Source organism: Sapajus apella, unplaced genomic scaffold, assembly GCF_009761245.1.
Source record: "Sapajus apella isolate SASKATOON/1434 unplaced genomic scaffold, GSC_monkey_1.0 scaffold44, whole genome shotgun sequence".
NCBI classification, from domain to species: domain Eukaryota; kingdom Metazoa; phylum Chordata; class Mammalia; order Primates; family Cebidae; genus Sapajus; species Sapajus apella.
The window spans coordinates 5,602,564-5,620,913 of NW_022436984.1; the positions used below are offsets into that span (position 1 = coordinate 5,602,564).

Genomic DNA, 18,350 nt, shown 5'->3' on the forward strand with positions numbered 1-18,350 from the left:
TGTATTCCACCATATTGTTATGCCATAATTTACTCCAAATGTTTTCACGTTTTCATATTACAAAGTGCAATTACAAATAGAATTGTGTCAAAGGAAGGAAGTTTGCGTGTTATCATTTATGCTTACATAAAAATAAATTGAATTTATTGGAATTCTTAAGAATCTAAGTAAATGGATGTTTTTTGCTACTTTCCCACCGTGTAGGAGGCAAATTATCCTATGTACGTTTTACAACTACAGTACTATCAATAGAACCACGGTTTGGAAAGCCAGCTGCATACGCTAATCTAATACAAACGTAAGCTGGCATTAACGTCGCATATTCACAGATTTAAGGGCTTGAATAAAAGCTAATTAGGAAACCCCAAAACTGCTTCTCTCCCCATTTTTGGCTTAACAGTAAAACACCGACATTCTTTCAGAGCCTGTCAGACTGTGCTTGTAATTTTCTAGTAAGAATCACTCAGTGAGGAAGTTCAGTTAGTAGAGGAAAAGCTTCAGCAGATGCTTCGAGGCAGCATCGAGGTTTGATGGGGCCGAGCCCCTTCCAACTGGGCTGGTCATTCGGTCTGCAGCTGGGGTGGCGCTCTTCGTGGTTGGGTAGGATGAAGAAAGAATGTTGCTCGTAGCTTCCAAGGCCAGACCTTTGGCAGGACTCACGGGGACAGCAGAGACCCCAGGGACCGACTCAGGATGCGTCTGCACGTCTCCCAACCTCTTGTCCGCCGGGAGGTTCTGCGCAGGCGCGGCAGTCGTGCGACAGCCGTCATTTACGGCCGGAGCTGTTCGCGCTGGGAGTTGGTGGCGCGGTGCAGGGCTCTTAAGAACGAACGGCTTGGGCGCGGGTAATCAGCTCCCTCCCCCCACCCTTTTCACTTATTATAGGTACTTGGAACTGTCGCAGAGTTTCCAGACCCGATGCAGGCGCCCAGTTGTGGACTGTACCACTCTGCTGCTCCATTGCTCGGGGTGCTCCCGCGCCCAGGTGGGGGTGAGGGGCGGGGTCGGGGGCTGGGCTGCACTCCATCCTAGCGTCTTCGTGGTGAAATCTCCCAGGTAACTCCCGGCTCTTCTTGTTTTCCAAGACTGGTATCCGGGGACTGTGACTTGCAGGGTCCGTCATGGAGCCAGAGCAGATGCTGGAGGGACAAACGCAGGTATCAGGAGGCCCTGGATTCAGGGTTGGCGGTGTGCAGGGAGGCAGCGAGAAAAGGGGGCTTATATCTCTGTGACTGGTGTTTTGTTTTCTAGGTTGCAGAAAATCCTCACTCTGAGTACGGTCTCACAGACAATGTTGAGGTAACTCGCCCAGTTCCTATGCCTCATCTGCGTCTCTTGCGAGCTGGGGAAAACTTGGGATCCGCTTTTACTAGGTTACTTTGCACAAGGGAAAACTTTGTTATCTTGAACTGAATAGTATCAAGTTATGACACGCTTGTTTTAGTAACAGTACTAATGCTGCGTGGTGTACGGACGTACAAATTAGGTTTGAGCCAAAGGATTGAACTTTTATTATGAAACACACATTCTTGACGGATACTGTCTGAATCGTATTGCTTGATGGCTTTCTTTCTTTCTTTTTTTTTGAGATGGAGTCTCTGTCACCAGGCTGGAGTGCAGTGGCGCGATTTCGGCTCACTGCAACCTCCGCCTCCCAGATTCAGGCCATTCTTCTGCCTCAGCCTCCCGAGTAGCTGGGATTACAGGCACATGCCACCATGCCTGGCTAATTTTTTGTATTTTTAGTAGAGACGGCGTTTTACCTCATTGGTCAGGCTGGTCTTGAACTTCTGACCTCGTGATTCGCCCGCCTCGGCCTCCTAAAGTGCTGGGTTTACAGGCGTGAGCCACCGCGCCTGGCCCTATTATAAATGTTTTAATGACCCTGCCCATTTTGTCATTTGTATAATTTCTGGGTCTATTTCTGTGGATTCCTTTTTGCCTTCATTGTAGATATTTTTTTCCTGCTTATTTGCCTGCTTGGTAATTTCTGATTGTATGCTGAACATTGTGAACTTTACTTTTTAGAGCTCTGGACAATTTTGTATTTTTATTTTGTTTTGAGACAGTTTCGCTCTTGTTGCCCAGGGTGGAGTGCAGTGGCACAATTTTGGCTCACTGCAACCACTGTGTCCCGGGTTCAAGTGATTCTCCTGCCTCAGCCTGCCGAATAGCTGGGATTACAGGTGCCCGCCACCATGCCTGGCTAATTTTTGTATTTTTTTTTTTTTTAGACGGTGTTTCACTCAATGTTACCCAGGCTGGAGTGCAATGGCGCGATCTCGGCTCACCGCAACTTCCGTCTCCTGGGTTCAGGCAATTCTCCTGCCTCAGCCTCCTGAGTAGCTGGGATTACAGGCACGCGCCACCATGCCCAGCTAATTTTTGTATTTTTAGTAGAGACGGGGTTTCACCATGTTGACCAGGATGGTCTTGATCTCTTGACCTCGTGATCCACCCGCCTCGGCCTCCCAAAGTGCTGGGATTACAGGCTTGAGCCACCGCGCCCGGCCTGTTAATTTTTGTATTTTTAGTAGAGACAGGATTTCACCATGTTGGCCAGGCTGTTCTTGAACTCCTAACCTCAGGTAATCCACCCGCCTTGGCCTCTCAAAGTGCTGGGATTACAGGCTTGAGTCACCACACCTGGCAATTTTGTTTTTTGTTTTTTTAAACATTCTTGGCTGGGTGCAGTGGCTCATACCTGGAATCCTAGTACTTTGGGAGGCTGAGGTGGGCAGACTGCCTGAGGCCAGGAGTTTGAGACCAGCCTGGCAAACATGGTGACATCCCGCCTTTAAAAAACAAAACAAAAACATTTTTTAATTTGTTCTGGGACACAGTTACTTAGAAACAGTTTGATACTTTAGTGGCTTGCATTTAAGCTTTGTTAGGTGAGAACAGACCAGGTTTACTTTAGGCTTAATTTCCTTTTATTGAGTATTCTACTCAATACTCCATGTATTATGAGATTTTTTTTTTTTTTTTTTTGGAGACAAAAGTCTTGCTCTGTCACTCAGGCTGGAGTGCAGTGGTATGATCTCAGTTCACTGCAACCTCCGCATCAGCCAATATGCTGGTGTATTATGAGATTTTCTCACCCTGCCTCACTGGAACACAAACGATTTCCAGCCTGTGTGAGCTGCAAGGATTGTTCCTTGTGGTGTAATATAGTTTGGATATTTGTCCCTTCCAAATCTCATGTTGAAATGTGACCCCCCAATGTTGGAGGTGGGGGATAGTGGGAGATGTTTGGGTCGTGGGGGTAGATCCCTCATGAATGGCATGGTACCATCTTTTGGTAAGAGTGAGTTCTTATTCTATTAGTTACCATGAGATCTGATTGTTAAAAAGAGTCTGGCACCTACTCCTTTCTTGCTCCCTCTCTTGTTATGTGACACATCAGTCCCTCTCTGTCAGGATTGGCGGCTCCCTGAAGCACTCATCAGTAGCAGATGCTGGTGCCCTGCTTGTGTAGCTTGCAGAATTGTGGCCAGATAAACCTCTTTTCTTTGTAAATTACCCACCCTCAAGTATTTCTTTATAGCAATGCAAACAGACTAACACAAGACAGTTGTTTCCCTGGCCTTGGGTGGTTGACTTACATTCATCTATTGATAAGTACTCACCTGAAGACTGGAAGGCAATATCCTTAGTCTCTTTCTGTGCAGTTCTTGGCTCCATGCACTTTTTTCCCTTCAGTGCTCTGCCTTGCAAATTTTAGTTGTTTTGGTCTCCCAGAATTTTCAGCTCTGTCTTCTCAACTCAGGGAGACTACTAGGGTCTGTTCAAGTTCTCTCTCCCTACACTGCATTCTTTAAGCTCTCCAGGCAGAAAGCGATAAGCAGGGACAGTCATAGTGCTCACCTCATTTTTCACCTTTTTGTGATCACTGTTCTACACTGTCTTATGAGCTCATTTTTTTGTTGTGGTAGTTTGGATATAGCTATTTTTAGATTAGTTTAAGATTTTGACTTAAGTGAAATTGAGCATCACAGTTGACACATAATGGATAACTAGTAAATGTTCAGATGAAATAAATGGGAAGATTTGGTTAAGGAATTTATTACAGAATTTATAGGAGTTGCTTAGGTATTGCTCTTTCTTATTGGAGGCATTGTAATGTCATGTAACTGACAAGTTAAATTTTCTTAAAATTATTTAAAAAATATAGTAACAGGGTCTCACTATGTTGCTCAAGCTGGTTTCAAACTCTTGCGTTCAAGCAGTCCTCCTGTCTCAGCTTCCCAAAGTACTGAGATTACAGATTTGAGCCACTGCGCCTGGCCCTGAATAGTTTTTGTTGTGTACATATACTGTGCCTGGAAGTTAGGACTATTAATACACTGTGAGATTTTGAAGTTTGCTGCATTGTCTTTGTTGTGATCAATGAGAAGTTTTGAACATAGTGGATTTTGATTTAGGGGAGGAGAATTCATTTAAGATGGTGTCAGTTTTCAGAAACAATGAAGTTGTATAGTCTTTTCTGCAATGAAAAGCTGAATTTTACAAAGGCTCAGTAAGAGTTTCTGAAGTGATGGTGTGCCAAAGGTATTATCTGTTAAAATTTACTAACGAAAAATAAATTTTTCGGTCTATGGACAAATAAATAGAATTTTATAGATTAAATAAACTTTGTATTTAATAGAAAATTATCTTTTAATTAAATTCTATAATTAGATTGGAAAACCATAAGCAGAAATACAAAAGTTGTCTGACATAGTTATGGGAAGTGTCTTTGGAAACCATGCTATTTATGTTACAGATATGATTAAAGATTTTTTTTCTTATTTTTACCAAGATACAATTAAAAGTAGAAAAATTTTTGTCAGCTCTTTTATATCTAGCTTGAGTATGTTGAAGCAAAAGTTCATTTAAATGAAAGTGCTCTTAGGAATACTGTTTTGTCCTTTTAGAGCCGCTTATTATTTTTTTTGTCTCTTTCTTTTTTTTTTTGTTTTTTTTTGAGACAGAGTCTTGCTCTGTCACCCAGGCTGGAGTACAGTGTCTCAATCTTGGCTCCCTGCACCCTCCACCTCCTGGGTTCAGCCATTCTGTCTCAGCCTCCCAAGTAGCTGGGCTTACAGTCATGTGCCACCATGCCCAGCTAATTTTGTATTTTTAGTAGAGATGGGAAAGATGGGATTTTACCATGCTGGTCAGGCTGGTCCTGAACTCCTGGACTCAACCAATCAACCTGCTTCAGTCTCCCAAAGGTGCTGCGAATACATGAGCCACCACACCCAACCCCCATTTTAAACATCTGAAGTGTTAGATTTTCAAAAAAAGCAATTTTTTTTTTCTTTTTGAGACAGAATCTTGCTGTGTTACCCAGGCTCACTGCAACTTCTGCCTCCCGGGTTCAAGGGATTCTTGTGCTTTACCTTCCCAAGTAGCTGGGACTACAGGCATGTGCCACCATGCCCATCTAGTTTTTAATTTCTTTTTTTTTTAATGACTAATTTTGTGCCAGTTTTTAAATTTTTAATAGAGATGGGATTTCACCATGTTGGCCAGGCTGGTCTCAACTCCTGGCCTCAAGTGGTCCACCTGCCATGGCCTCCCAGAGTTCTGGGATTACAGGCATGAGCAACTGTGCCCAGATGCAACATTTTAAAATACGTTAGTTTAAGAAAAGGCTGGGCTCGGTGGCTCACACCTGTAATCTCAGCACTTTGGGAGGCTGAGTCAGGTGGATCACCTGAGGTCGGGAGTTCGAGACCAGCCCGACCAACATGGAGAAACTGTCTCCACTAAAAATACAAAATATTAGCTGGACGTGGTGGCTCATGCCTGTAATCCCAGCTACTTGGGAGGCTAAGACAGGAGAATTGTTTGAATCCAGGAGGCAGAGGTTGCTGTGAGCTGAGATTGTGCCATTGCACTCCAGCCTGGGCAACAAGAACGAAACTCAAAAAAACACAAAATTTTAAGTCTGTTGGAGGCAATAAGTTAGTTTTTAATTCTCTAAATGTCAGCTGAATCTATTTGATAGCTCCAAAATTTAGGGGGTTGTAAAGAAGAAAATATAACTTGTTACTTTTAAAATTGCATTTATTTTAATTTTTATTTATCTATTTTTTTGAGATGGAGCCTTGCTCTGTTGCCCAGGCTGGAATGCAGTGGCGTGATCTCGGCTCACTGCAACCTCCGCCTCCTGGGTTCAAGCAATTCTCCTGTCTCAGCCTCCGAGTAGCTAGGACTACAGGCGTGTGCCACCATGCTTGGCTAATTTTTTTGTATTTTTAGAAGAGACAGGGTTTCACACTGTATTAGGCAGGATGGTCTCGATCTCCTGACCTCGTGATCTGCCCACCTAGGCCTCCCAAAGTGCTGGGATTACAGGTGTGAGCCACTGAGCCTGGCCAGCTTCATTTATTTTTAATTAAAATTAATTATTGCTTTTTGACATTAACTGCTGGAGTGGGGAAAACCATTCATTTAAATATGACATTAGTGATTTTTTTCTGTATTAATACTTTTCTTCATTTTGGGGGTATTTACATAATGTATTTTCTTAAGTCTGTTCATTTTTAAAAATCATTGATTGATTGATTGATTGATTTAGAGACAGGGCCTTGCTTTGTGGGCCAGGTTGGAGTGCAGTGGCATTATATCATCTCACTGCAATCTCTGCCTCCTGGGCTCAAGTGATCCTCCCATCTCAGCCTTCTGAGTAGCTGGGACTACAGGCACAGTGTGCCTGGCTAATTTTTGTAGAGACTGGATTTTGCCTTGTTGCCCAAGCTGAATGTATTTCTTTAAAAAAGAAACATGAAGGGGAAAGTATTCTCATTATGATAAATAGGTGGTAACCATAAAAATAACAACAGTGAATACAAGACAATGGTAATAAATTTTAGCTAGATTCTCTTGAGCATGTAAGCGTTATACCCTGAAGCTTGCTCTCTCTGCTGTGACCAGCTTTCTTGCTGTGATTTGGTGCTGTTTGGTGTTGTGTCCAGTTTTTTTGGGAACATACTCTGAGAAGATACTCACATGAAAAAAAAGAAACGCATTTGTATTTACTCCTACAAAGGCAGAATGAAAGGGAAAAAGAGTAGGATCTTGAGACATGACATTAGAAGAATGAGATGTTATGGTGCTTCTGGAGAGAAAAAGCTTGAATGAGTTTGAAAGATGGGTCTGAATTTATTTTGGGCGGAGAAGTTTGTGGTCTAGTACCAGCTTTCTAGTTATTGATTTGCCTTTTCCATTAGTGTCATATTTCCAATAATTTTGTTTAGCACTCAAAATAACCTGGTTATTTGAAATGTTCATGTACTGTTTTTTTGAATTCACTAGAGGATAGTAGAAAATGAGAAGATTAACGCAGAAAAGTCATCAAAGCAGAAGGTAGATCTCCAATCTTTGCCAACTCGTGCCTACCTGGATCAAACAGTTGTGCCTATCTTATTACAGGGACTTGCTGTGCTTGCAAAAGAAAGGTAAGATAATTGTGACCACAAATGGAGTTAGTAGAGAAAGCAAAATAGATTCCCCTAACTGAAATATCATTAGTTATGTATAGCAACTTTTTACCGTGTGATTTATGGATATTAAAGTTTTTAAGAACGTGCTCAGCCATAATCTCATAATTCAGACATTTAAATTCTTTCCCATCAGTCTTAGATCATACGCATATTTGTAAAGATTTGTAATCATGATATACATTAATTTTAAATCTTTTTACTTATTATGACATAACTTTTTTCTGTATCTCTCTATAGTCTTCATGATTATAATTTAAATTATTATTATTATTATTGTTATTTTGAGATGGAGTCTCACTCTGTTGCCCAGGCTGGAGTATAATGGTGTGATCTCTGCTCACTGCCACCTCTGCCTCCTGGGTTCAAGTGATTCTCGTGTCTCAGCCTCCCGGGTAGCTGGGACTACAGGCATGTGCCACCATGACTGCCTAATTTTTGTATTTTTGGTAAACATGGGGTTTCACCACGTTGGCCAGGCTGGTCTTGAATTCCTGACTTCAAGTGATCTGCCTGCCTTGGCCTCCCAAAGTGCTGGGATTTTAGGTATGAGCCACTGCGCCCAGCCTATTATTATTATTTTTTGAGACAGAGTCTTGGTCTATGTCCCTGGCTGGAGTACAGTGGTGCAATCTCTGCTTACTGCAACCTCTGCCTCACCGGGTTCAAGTGTTTCTCCTGCCTCAGTCTCCCGAGTAACTGGGATTAAAGGTACCTGCTACCATGCCTAGCTAATTATTGTATTTTTAAGTAGAGACAGGGTTTTGCCTTGATGGCCAGGCTTGTCTTGAACTCCTCACCTCAAGTGATCCACCAGCGTCAGCCTCCCAAAGTGCTGGGATTACAGGTGTTAACCACTGCACCCAGCCTATAATTTAAGTTGTAATACCACATTTAATGTAGCCATTTTCCCACTGTTGAACATTTAGGTAGAATTTCCTTTGTTAATTGGTCACCCAGGCAGTTTATCTATTTTCATATATCTTTTGCTTTTGTTTAGTTACTTTTTAAATGATAATTTCCCAAGAGTTGGTATACCAGTTCAAAGGTCATGATGCTTTCTCTGATGTTTGGCATATCATATTTGTTTTCAAAAGTTTGTCCTTAAAATTCTTGTAGTGTTACCATGGCCTCATACATAAGTGTTAATAAACATTTGCCAGTTGTTTTAATTTACATTTTCTTTTTTTTTGTTTTTAGACAGAATCTTGCTCTGTCCCCTGGCTGGAGTGCAATGGTGCGATCTTGGCTCATTGCAACCTCTGCCTCCCAGGTTCAAGCAATTCTGCCGCCTCAGCCATCTGAGTAGCTGGGACTACAGGCATGCGATACCATGCCCAGCTAATTTTTGTATTTTTGGTAGAGACAGGGTTTCACCATGTTGGCCAGGATGGTCTTGATCTCTTTACCTTGTGATCCCCCTGCGTTGGCCTCCCAAGTGCTGAGATTACAGGCATGAGCCACAACGCCCAGCCTTAAATTTTCTTAATAGCAAGGGTACAATTATTTATATATATATATATTTTTTTTTTGAGATGGAGTCTCACTCTGTAGCCCAGGCTGGAGTGCAGTGGCGCGATCTTATCTCACTGCAACCTCCGCCTCCTGGGTCTGGTTCAAGCAATTCTTCTACCTCAGCCTCCCAAGTAGCTGGGATTACTGGCACGAGCCACCATGCCCAGCTAATTTTTGTATTTTTTAAGTAGAGACAGGGTTTTTTAAGTAGAGGTGGGGTTTCACCATTGGTCAGTCTGGTCTTGAACTCCTGACTTCGTGATCCGCCCGCCTTGGCCTCTCAAAGAGCTGGGATTACAGATGTGAGCCACCGTGCTCGGCTGCTATTTATCTTTTTTTAACATGTTTTCTCTAGTAATTCTCAACTAAATTTTTTTTTGTGTAAGCCAATGTAATAAGAAAATTTGTTTTGGAAGTTAGTCAACATTTGTTAGGTGCATATTCTATTTTATTCAAAGAGTAATAATAAACATTGTAATAGCAAATTGATATAACTTGATTAAGAACTTGATGGAACTATGTCTTATCTCAGTCTGGTGTGGTGGTGTATGCCTTAGCCCAAACTGCTTGACAGGCCAAGGAGGGAGGATCACCTGGGCTTGGGCCCAGGAGTTCAAGGCTGCAGTTAGCCATTATTGCACCACTGCACTTCAGCCTAGGTGACAGAGTGAGACCCTACCTCAAGGAAAAAAAAAAAAAGGAAATATGTCTTTTCTTATAGTAAAGATGAATTATTAACTTAGAATTGATACATTTGTTTATATAAAAATTATATGAATGAGCAATAAATGTTTGTTTTTGATGGTTATATTTGTAAATTAGCAGCTACTACCAACAATTAAAATATGGGGATCTTGATGGTCTGAAGGTAGTAAGTTAACTCAGTTGACTATTGATAGTCTTACAGATTAAGCTCCTTATTCTTTTCTTCTTTTTTTTTTGAGATAGAGTTTTGTTTTTGTCACCTAGGGCTGGAGTGCAGTGGCACGATCTTGGGTCACTGCAACCTCCACCTCCTGGGTTCAAGCAGTTCTTTTGCCTCAGCCTTGTGAGTAACTGGGCTTACAGATGCCTGCCAGCACACCCATGTCATATTTGCATTTTTAGTAGAGATGGGGTTTCACCATATTGGCCAGGCTGGTCTTGCACTCCTGACCTCAAGGTGATCCATTGCACGTGGCCTGGTTTTTGGTGGTTTTTTTTTTGATTCAGAGTCTTACCCTGTTGCCCAGGCTAGAGTGCAGTGGCACAATCTCAGATCACTGCAGTGTCCACCTCCCCGGTTCAAGTGATTCTCCTGCCTCAGCCTCCTGAATAGCTGGGACTACAGGTGCATGCCACCACTCATGGCTAATTGTTGTATTGTCAGTAGAGACAAGGTTTCATCATGTTGGCCAGGCTGAACTCTTAACTCCTGACCTCAGGTGATCTGCCCTTGTGGGCCTCCCAAAGTGCTGGGATTTTACGTGTGAGCCACTGCTCCTGGCCCTTATTCCGTTTTTCTACCCTTTTCCCCCTTCTCACTACTGCACTTGACTAGTCTTAAAAAAAAAAAAAGGGGGGGGGGAAAATATGGGCATCTTTTCAATTTTTTTGTTTTTCCTCTAGGGAAGACTAATATATTAGAAATTTGAGGCCAGGCTCAGTGGCTCATGCCTGTAATCCCAGCACTTTGGGAGGCGAGGGCGGGTGGATCACAAGGTCAGGAGATTGAGACCATCCTGGCTAAAGTGGTGAAACCCCATCTCTACTAAAAATACAAAAACTAGCTGGGCATGGTGACGCATGCTTGTAGTCCCAGTTACTCGGGAGGCTGAGGCAGGGGAATCACTTGAACCTGGGAGGCGGAGGTTGCAGTGAGCCGAGTTGTGCCTTGGCACTCCAGCCTGGCCACAGAGCTAAGACTCTGTCTCAAAAAAAAAAAAAAAATTGAAATATTGCTTTATTTATTTATTTTTTGAGACAGAGTCTTGCTCTTTACCCAGGCTGGAGTGCAGTGGCGCAATCTTGGCTCACTGCAACCTCTGCCTCCTGGTTCAGCAGTTCTCCTGCCTCAGCCTTCCCACTAGCTGGAACTACAGGTGTCTGCCACCACACTTGGCTAATTTTTGTATTTTTAGTAGAGACATGGTTTTACCATGTTGGTCAGGTGGGTCTGGAACTCCTGACTTCAGGTGTTCTGCCTGCCTCGGCCCCAAAAATGCTAGGATTACAGATGTGAGCTACTGCACCTGAGCTCTAAATATTACTTTACATGCTAGAAAATCATTTGAAAAAAAAAAAATTAAGTTCAAGCTCTTAGGAAATTCATTAATTTTTCTTTTTTTTTTTTGAGACGGAGTTTTGCTCTTGTTACCCAGGCTGTAGTGCAATGGCGCGATCTCGGCTCACCACAACCTCCGCCTCCTGGGTTCAGGCAATTCTCCTGCATCAGCCTCCTGAGTAGCTGGGATTACAGGCACATGCCACCATGCCCAGCTAATTTTTTGTATTTTTAGTAGAGACGGGGTTTCACCATGTTGACCAGGATGGTCTCGATCTCTTGATCTCATGATCCACCCGCCTCGGCCTCCCAAAGTGCTGGGATTACAGGCGTGAGCCACCGCGCCCGGCCTTTAATTTTTTTTTTTATTGTTAATTTTTTTGAGACAGGGTCTCGTTCTGTCATTCAGGCTAGAGTGCAGTAGCGAGATCACCACTCACTGTAGCCTAGGCCTCCCGGGCTTAAGCAATTCTTTCGCCTAAGCCTCCTGAGTAGGTGGGACTACAGGCGTGTGCCATTATGCCAGACTAATTTTTAAACTTTTAGTAGAGTTGGGGATCTTACTATGTTGCTCAGGCTTAGAAGTGATCCTCCCCACTCGGACTCCCAAAGTGCTGGGATTACAGGCATGAGCCACTGCCCTTGGCCAGTAAATACATTTTTTGTAAAGAAAAAAAAATTTTTTTTTTTTTTTGACGTAGAGTCTTGTTATGTTGCCCCAGCTGGAATACAGTGAGGCAATCATGGCTTACTGTAGCCTTGAACTAAAGTGATCTTCCCACCTAACCCTCCTGAGTAGCTGTAACTGTAGGCATGTGCCACCATGCCTGGGTAATTTTTTTCATTTTCTGTGGAGATGGGGTTTCATCACGTTGCCCAGGTTGATTTTGAACTATTGGGCTCAAGCGATCTGCCGGCCTTGGCCTTCCAAAGTGTGAGGATTACGGACAGGAGCCACCCAGCCCGGCCCAAAGAAGTTTTTTTTTTCACTAAGTTGGAGTCTTGTTCTGTTGCGCAGGCTGGTGTGCAGGGTGCAATCTTGGCTCACGGTAACCTCCACCTCCCAGGTTCAAGCAAATTCTGCCTCAACCTCCCGAGTAGCTGGGATTACAGGCATGCGCTCGTAATATATTTAGTTTGTGAAAATTCATCAAGCTGTATACCTATGATATGTGTAATATTCTGTGTATTACCCTTCAGTAAAAGAACAAAAATTATATAGGACAATGGATGTAGCATCACCAAGACATGTAGATGAACTCAAGTGACTAGTCAAAGAAGCAACACTAACACAGATAAGTTGGTTGTTATGTTTCTTTTCTAAAAGCTACTCCTTTCTTCAGATAATTTAAATCAATAATTCTAGTACTATTTAATATAACTACAGTGCACCTAAGAAGATAAACACATTTATAAAACTAAGCAGAGTTATTTCATATTAACACCTGTATCTAAATTATTCTTACTAGGAAAAAAATCCAAAGATGAAAAATTGGGGAAACATCTATTTTATTTTTATTATATTTTTGAGCAGTTCACTGCTAGGAGACATCTATTTTAAACTCTACTCTGAAAAGGCATATTGAAAATGTGTTTACAAGGATATCAAAACATTCCCAGAGCACTCTAAACAGCACTAAAAGCTGTCTACAAATAGTATTTTTCATGTAATATTTAGGGTTCACATGATGAATTATTTTACCAGGACTCTGAGTGCGTTGGCTCATGCCTGTAATCCCAGCACTTTAGGAGGCCGAGGCAGGTGGATCACGAGATCAGGAGTTTTGAGACCCTCCTGGCCAACATGGTGAAACCCTGTCTCTACTAAAAATACAAAACTTAGCTGGGCATGGTGGCGCATGCCTGTAATCTCAGCTACTCGGGAGGCTGAGGCAGAATTTGCTTGAACCTGGGAGGTGGAGTTTACAGTGAGCCAAGATTGCAGCACTGCACTCCAGCCTGTGAAACAGAACAAGACTCCATCTTGGGGGAAAAAAAAAAAACTTAATTTAGGCTGGGCATGGTGGCTCATGCCTGTAATCCTCACACTTTGGAAGGCCAAGGCGAGCAGATCACTTGAGCCCAAGAGTTCAAAATCAGCCTGGGCAACATGATGAAACCTGTGTAGCTTGCACTCAGATCAAGAAACTGAATACTGCCAGCACCTCAGAAGCCATCCATGTGACCCCTTTAAGTCATTATTCTCTTTGGGGTAATGATCATCCCATTGTCAATCATTTTTTAAATTTGTGTTTTAAAATGGAGTTCATAACCAGATTTAAGCCATACAAAAATTTCAGTCTCTTTAACTATTTTGTTGGCTAATTAATTTGCTTGCTTATCTTATTTATTTTATTACTACAAATGTCCTTTGACTGTGAAATGAAAATTAAACTTAAAAAGATACGTTTTCATTATGGAACAATATGTTTAAATTAACACATCTAGGAAATACATTTCTAAACTTTGGATTTCTTTTCCCTTACAGACCACCAAATCCCATTGAATTTCTAGCATCTTATCTTTTAAAAAACAAGGCACAGTTTGAAGATCGAAACTGACTTAATGGGAAGAACAGAAAAATTTAGTTGCTACTGTAGATTTACATGATTAAGAGGCAGCTTTAATTGCCATGATTATATCCCCTTTTTGGATGTATAAGAACCTTCAGGACAACAGAACTTATTTCTTGAATTGCAGAAGAGAACATATTTCCCTTATTTTGATTTAATCATCATAAACCATACTTATTTAATGAGTGTATCCTGTGCAATTTTTTCTCAGATTGTCTTTGTTTTTAAAATGACCTTCAAAATAAACTGTCAAAACACCATTATTTTAAAGTAGTTTTTGTTCTGTATGACAAACATTTTACATGATTGAATTGTTTTATGAATTTCTCTTTTTCGTCTGTCTTCAAATGCTACAGAGTTTTACAACAGAGAGAAAATACAGCAGTCAAGTCTGATGTAAAAAATTTAGCCAGTTTGTCTCAGTATTGTTTCTGGACCTTTCTGAGGGTGGGATCTGGGCATCTTCAATAGCTTAAGAAATATCACAGGTGATTCTAATGTACGATAATGTTGGAGTACCAATAAAAGCATTGCAAAGGGGATACAATATCCTCTAATGCCATCAACATTTATAGTAATAGCAATAGCTATAATTTATTGCATTCCTACTAAGTGTCAGACATAGTACAGTTTTACTTAAATTATCTCTGATATAGCAGCTCTGCAAAGTAGATATTATTATTCCCATTTTGCAGATGAGGAAACAGACTTGGAGAGGTTAAGTGACATGCTCAAGACAACACTGCTGGTAAGTTTTTTTGAATGGGAATTCAAATCCTGTTCTACCAATGTGTTGCTGAATTTCATTGCTTCTTTTTGCAATAAAAAGCAGCCAGTCCTTTTTGGAGTCTATTCCCATTGTCCCCTGTGAAGAAATTGAGATAGCTCACTAGCTCAGAAAATAGAGAAATTGTCTGAAGAGAACCAGGAAAAACATTTCATTAGAATAGTGGTTCTCAAATGGGAGTGATTGTCCTTCCCCATCCCCATTTTCCCAGAGAACATTTGTTGATGTCTGGACACATTTTGGTTGTCACAACTGGAATAAGGTGGGGTTCTTGAACTCCTGACCTTGTGATCCACCTGCCTCAGCCTCCTAAAGTGCTGGGATTATAGGCGTGAGCCCCTGTGCCCGGCTAGATGGGGTTCTACTGGCATCTAGTGGGTATAGATGTTGCTAAAACATCCCAACAATGAATAGGACAGCCTGCATGTCCATCTTCTCCCTCCCCAAGAATTATCTAGCTTAAAATGTCAGTGCCAAAGTTGAAAAACCCTTTGTTGGAAGCTGATTAAAGTCGTGTGCCTCCAAGCTAAACATGTTAAGGCTTTTGTGAAGTTAGAAATTTAATGCTGATTAGATATGTCTTAAATAGAGGAAATACTTATTTTAGTAGAACTGACACTCGTGGGAAGTGCTGTGTTTTTGGTTTTCATCTGCAGATCTATATATTTGAATAGGAAAAACCTGGACATACTGGGATCTTTTTTTAAATTTTTTTTATTTTTTAAATTTATTTTCATTTTTCCTATATGTCCTCTGCACATTTTTTTTTTTTTTAAAATGAGTTCTGCTCTTGTTGCCCAGGCTGGAGTGCAATGGCGCAATCTTGGCTCACTGCAATCTTCGCCTCCCGGGTTCAAGCGATTCTCCTGCATCAGCCTCCTGAGTAGGTGGGATTACAGGTGCACGCCACCACACCCAGCTAATTCTGTATTTTTAGAAGAGATGGGGTTTCACGATGTTGTCCAGGCTGGTCATGAACTCCTGACCTCCAGTAATCAACCTGCCTCTGCCTCCCAAAGTGCTGGGATTACAAGTGTGAGTCACCACGCCCAGCCAATACTATATATATATTTTGTGAGACATCATCTGGCTGTGTTGCCCAGGCTGGAATGCAGTGGTATGATCTTGGCTCACTGAAATCTTTGCCTCCTAGGCTTAAGCCAGTCTTTCATCTTAGCCTCCCAAGTAGCAGGGACTACAGGCATGTACCACCACACCTGGCTAATTTTTGCTTAATACTCTATTACCTCTCAGGTGTGCCTAAATTTTTCTTTGATGGAAAAATTAGTCCCACTGATCTGGCTAGTAGTTGAAAAAGTGAGTCACCAATGAGCTGGGTGTGGTAGTGCGTGCCTGTAGTCCTAGCTATTCAGTAGGCTGAGGCCGGAGAATTGCGTGAACTCAGGAGACCAAGGTTGTAGTGAACCGAGATTGCCCCACTGCACTCCAGCCTGGGCGACAGAGCGAGATTGTCTCAGAAATAAATGAATGAATGAATGAGTCACTGTAGGTAATCATAAATGCTACATACTGTAAAAAGGTTTTTTGTTTGTTTTTGAGATAGAGTCTTGCTCCATCCCCCAGGCTGGAGTGCAGTGGCACAATCTTGGCTCACTGCAGCCTTGACAACCTAGGCCCAAGTGATCCTCCCACCTCAGCTTCCTGAGGAGCTGGGACTATAGGTGCTCACCACCACACCTGGCTAATTTGCTTTTTTTTGTATTTTTTTGTAGAGACAGAGTTTCACCATGTTGCCCAGGCTCATCTTGAACTCCTGGGCTCAAGCAATCACCTACCTTGGCCTCGAAAAGTCCTGGGATTACAGGCATGAGCCACCATGTCCAGCTGTAAACATTTTTTGTTTTTTTTTTTTTTTGGTACGGAGTTTCGCTCTTGTTACCCAGGCTGGAGTGCAATGGCGCGATTTGGGCTCACCGCAACCTCCGCCTCCTGGGTTCAGGCAATTCTCCTGCTTCAGCCTCCTGAGTAGCTGGGACTACAGGCACGCGCCACCATGCCCAGCTAATTTTTTTTGTAGTTTTAGTAGAGACGGGGTTTCACCATGTTGACCAGGATGGTCTTGATCTCTTGACCTCGCGATCCACCCGCCTCGGCCTCCCAAAGTGCTGGGATTACAGGCTTGAGCCACCGCGCCCGGCCAACATTTTTTTCAAACTTAAAAATATTTCATGTGAATTTGGTAATTTTTGATTTTAGTCTTGTCTTTGGGTATGAGTTCTTCCATGGAATTCTGTATCATCCCTTTTCCACAAAGCACACCTATGATGCATGGTCTAAAAATTTCAGTGTCAAATTTTTTTGAGAATATCTTACGGTTTAGACATTTAGGAAGTAATTTGTAGTATGCTAGATTTGTTTTATCAGTCTTTATTCATCTTGTCTGCCTCTGACATTTTTTTTTTTCACTTGAGTCTTTCTAAAACATTCAACCTAATTTTGCTACAAACATTGTGTCTTACTTCTTTTGGCCTGCTACAGCAAAATACTATAGATTGGGTGACCTGTAAACAATTTATTTCTCACAGGTCTGGAATCTGGGAAGTTCAAGATCAAAGTTGTCTAGTGAGGGCTTACTTTCTGGTTGATAGATGGCACCTTCTAGTTTTGTCCTCACATGATGGACATGGGCTAGCTAGATCTCTGAGATCTCTTATAAGAGTACTAATCCCGTTCATAAGATGACCGAATTACCTCTGAAAGGTCCCACATTCATAATGCCATCGCCTTAGGGATTAGGATTTCAACATATGAATTTGGGAGGAACACAACATTCAGACCGTAGCACATCTTTTATGTTATGTATTTATATTTCTTTGGCTTGTGTAATATTTAACTAGATTATATAATGGCAGTACCTAATACAACTGGTATAAATAAGTTAGAGAACATAATTGATCCTTGTTGGGCATACACGCAAATGTAGAAAGAGTGCCATAATGTGAGAGTTTCTTAAAGAGTGTAGCCTAGTAGCTTCAAGAGTTCTGTTTATTCATGAGTATTATTGAGTATATTTTGCTGAGGGAATGGAGAGTACCACTTACTCTCATAAATTGGTTAAATAGAAGTCAGTTTAGAAAGTTGCTACTATATGGCTAGCCACGGTGGCTCATGCCTATAATCCCAGCACTTTGGGAGGCTGAGGCGAGTGGATGACCTGATGTCAGGAGTTTGAGACCAGCTTGGCCAACATGGTGAAACCCTGTCGTTACTAAAAATATAAACATTAGCCGGGCGTGGTGGCGGATGCCTGTAATCCCAGCTACTTGAGAGGCTGAGGCAGGAGAATCGGTTGAACCCAGGAGGTGGAGGCTGCAGTAAGCTGAGATTGCACCGTTGCACTCCAGCTTGGGTGACAGAGCGATAAAAAAAAGTTACTACTGTACTTTGGTGTGGTAAATTATATATAACTGGAAATCATATAAACAGTTCCTATCCTTTCACCATTTAATGCAGACGTTGTTTAGTAAACAAATACAAAAATTGAGTAAATTGATCTACCTAGTTCTGATCCACTTAAAGGAAGAATATTGAACTTTTATTTACTAATTTTTATTATTTTTATTTTTATTTATTTATTTTTTTTGAGACGGAGTTTCACTCATGTTACCCAGGCTGGAGTGCAATGGCGCGATCTCGGCTCACCGCAACCTCCGCCTCCTGGGTTCAGGCAATTCTCCTGCCTCAGCCTCCTGAGTAGCTGG

General features: G+C 41.9%; 1 protein-coding gene across 3 annotated transcripts; it reads left to right on the plus strand.

The window, feature by feature from the left end:
- The first annotated feature begins 734 nt into the window (after positions 1-734).
- Positions 735-14,589, plus strand: DPY30 (dpy-30 histone methyltransferase complex regulatory subunit). 3 transcript variants are annotated; one of them, XM_032239239.1, is made up of 5 exons: positions 735-845; positions 1,086-1,157; positions 1,252-1,299; positions 7,306-7,448; positions 14,537-14,589. In XM_032239239.1, exons 2-5 carry the CDS (start codon positions 1,122-1,124, stop codon positions 14,538-14,540), a joined length of 231 nt encoding a protein of 76 aa, XP_032095130.1. In that variant the 5' UTR covers positions 735-845; positions 1,086-1,121; the 3' UTR covers positions 14,541-14,589. The 3 variants fall into 3 exon arrangements, with proteins under 3 accessions (XP_032095130.1, XP_032095128.1, XP_032095129.1); XM_032239237.1 differs by lacking the exon at positions 14,537-14,589 and adding an exon at positions 13,757-14,104 and having other exon boundaries at positions 736-845; XM_032239238.1 differs by lacking the exon at positions 14,537-14,589 and adding an exon at positions 13,757-14,104 and having other exon boundaries at positions 767-845; positions 1,057-1,157.
- The last annotated feature ends 3,761 nt before the right edge of the window (positions 14,590-18,350 follow it).

Coding starts and splice junctions, on each gene's coding strand:
- DPY30 (XM_032239237.1), top strand. CDS start 1,122: ATGGAGCCAGAGCAGATGCTGGAGGGACAAACGCAG. Junction 1,300..7,305: donor GTCTCACAGACAATGTTGAG/GTAACTCGCCCA, acceptor TGAATTCACTAG/AGGATAGTAGAAAATGAGAA. Junction 7,449..13,756: donor GCTGTGCTTGCAAAAGAAAG/GTAAGATAATTG, acceptor TTTCCCTTACAG/ACCACCAAATCCCATTGAAT.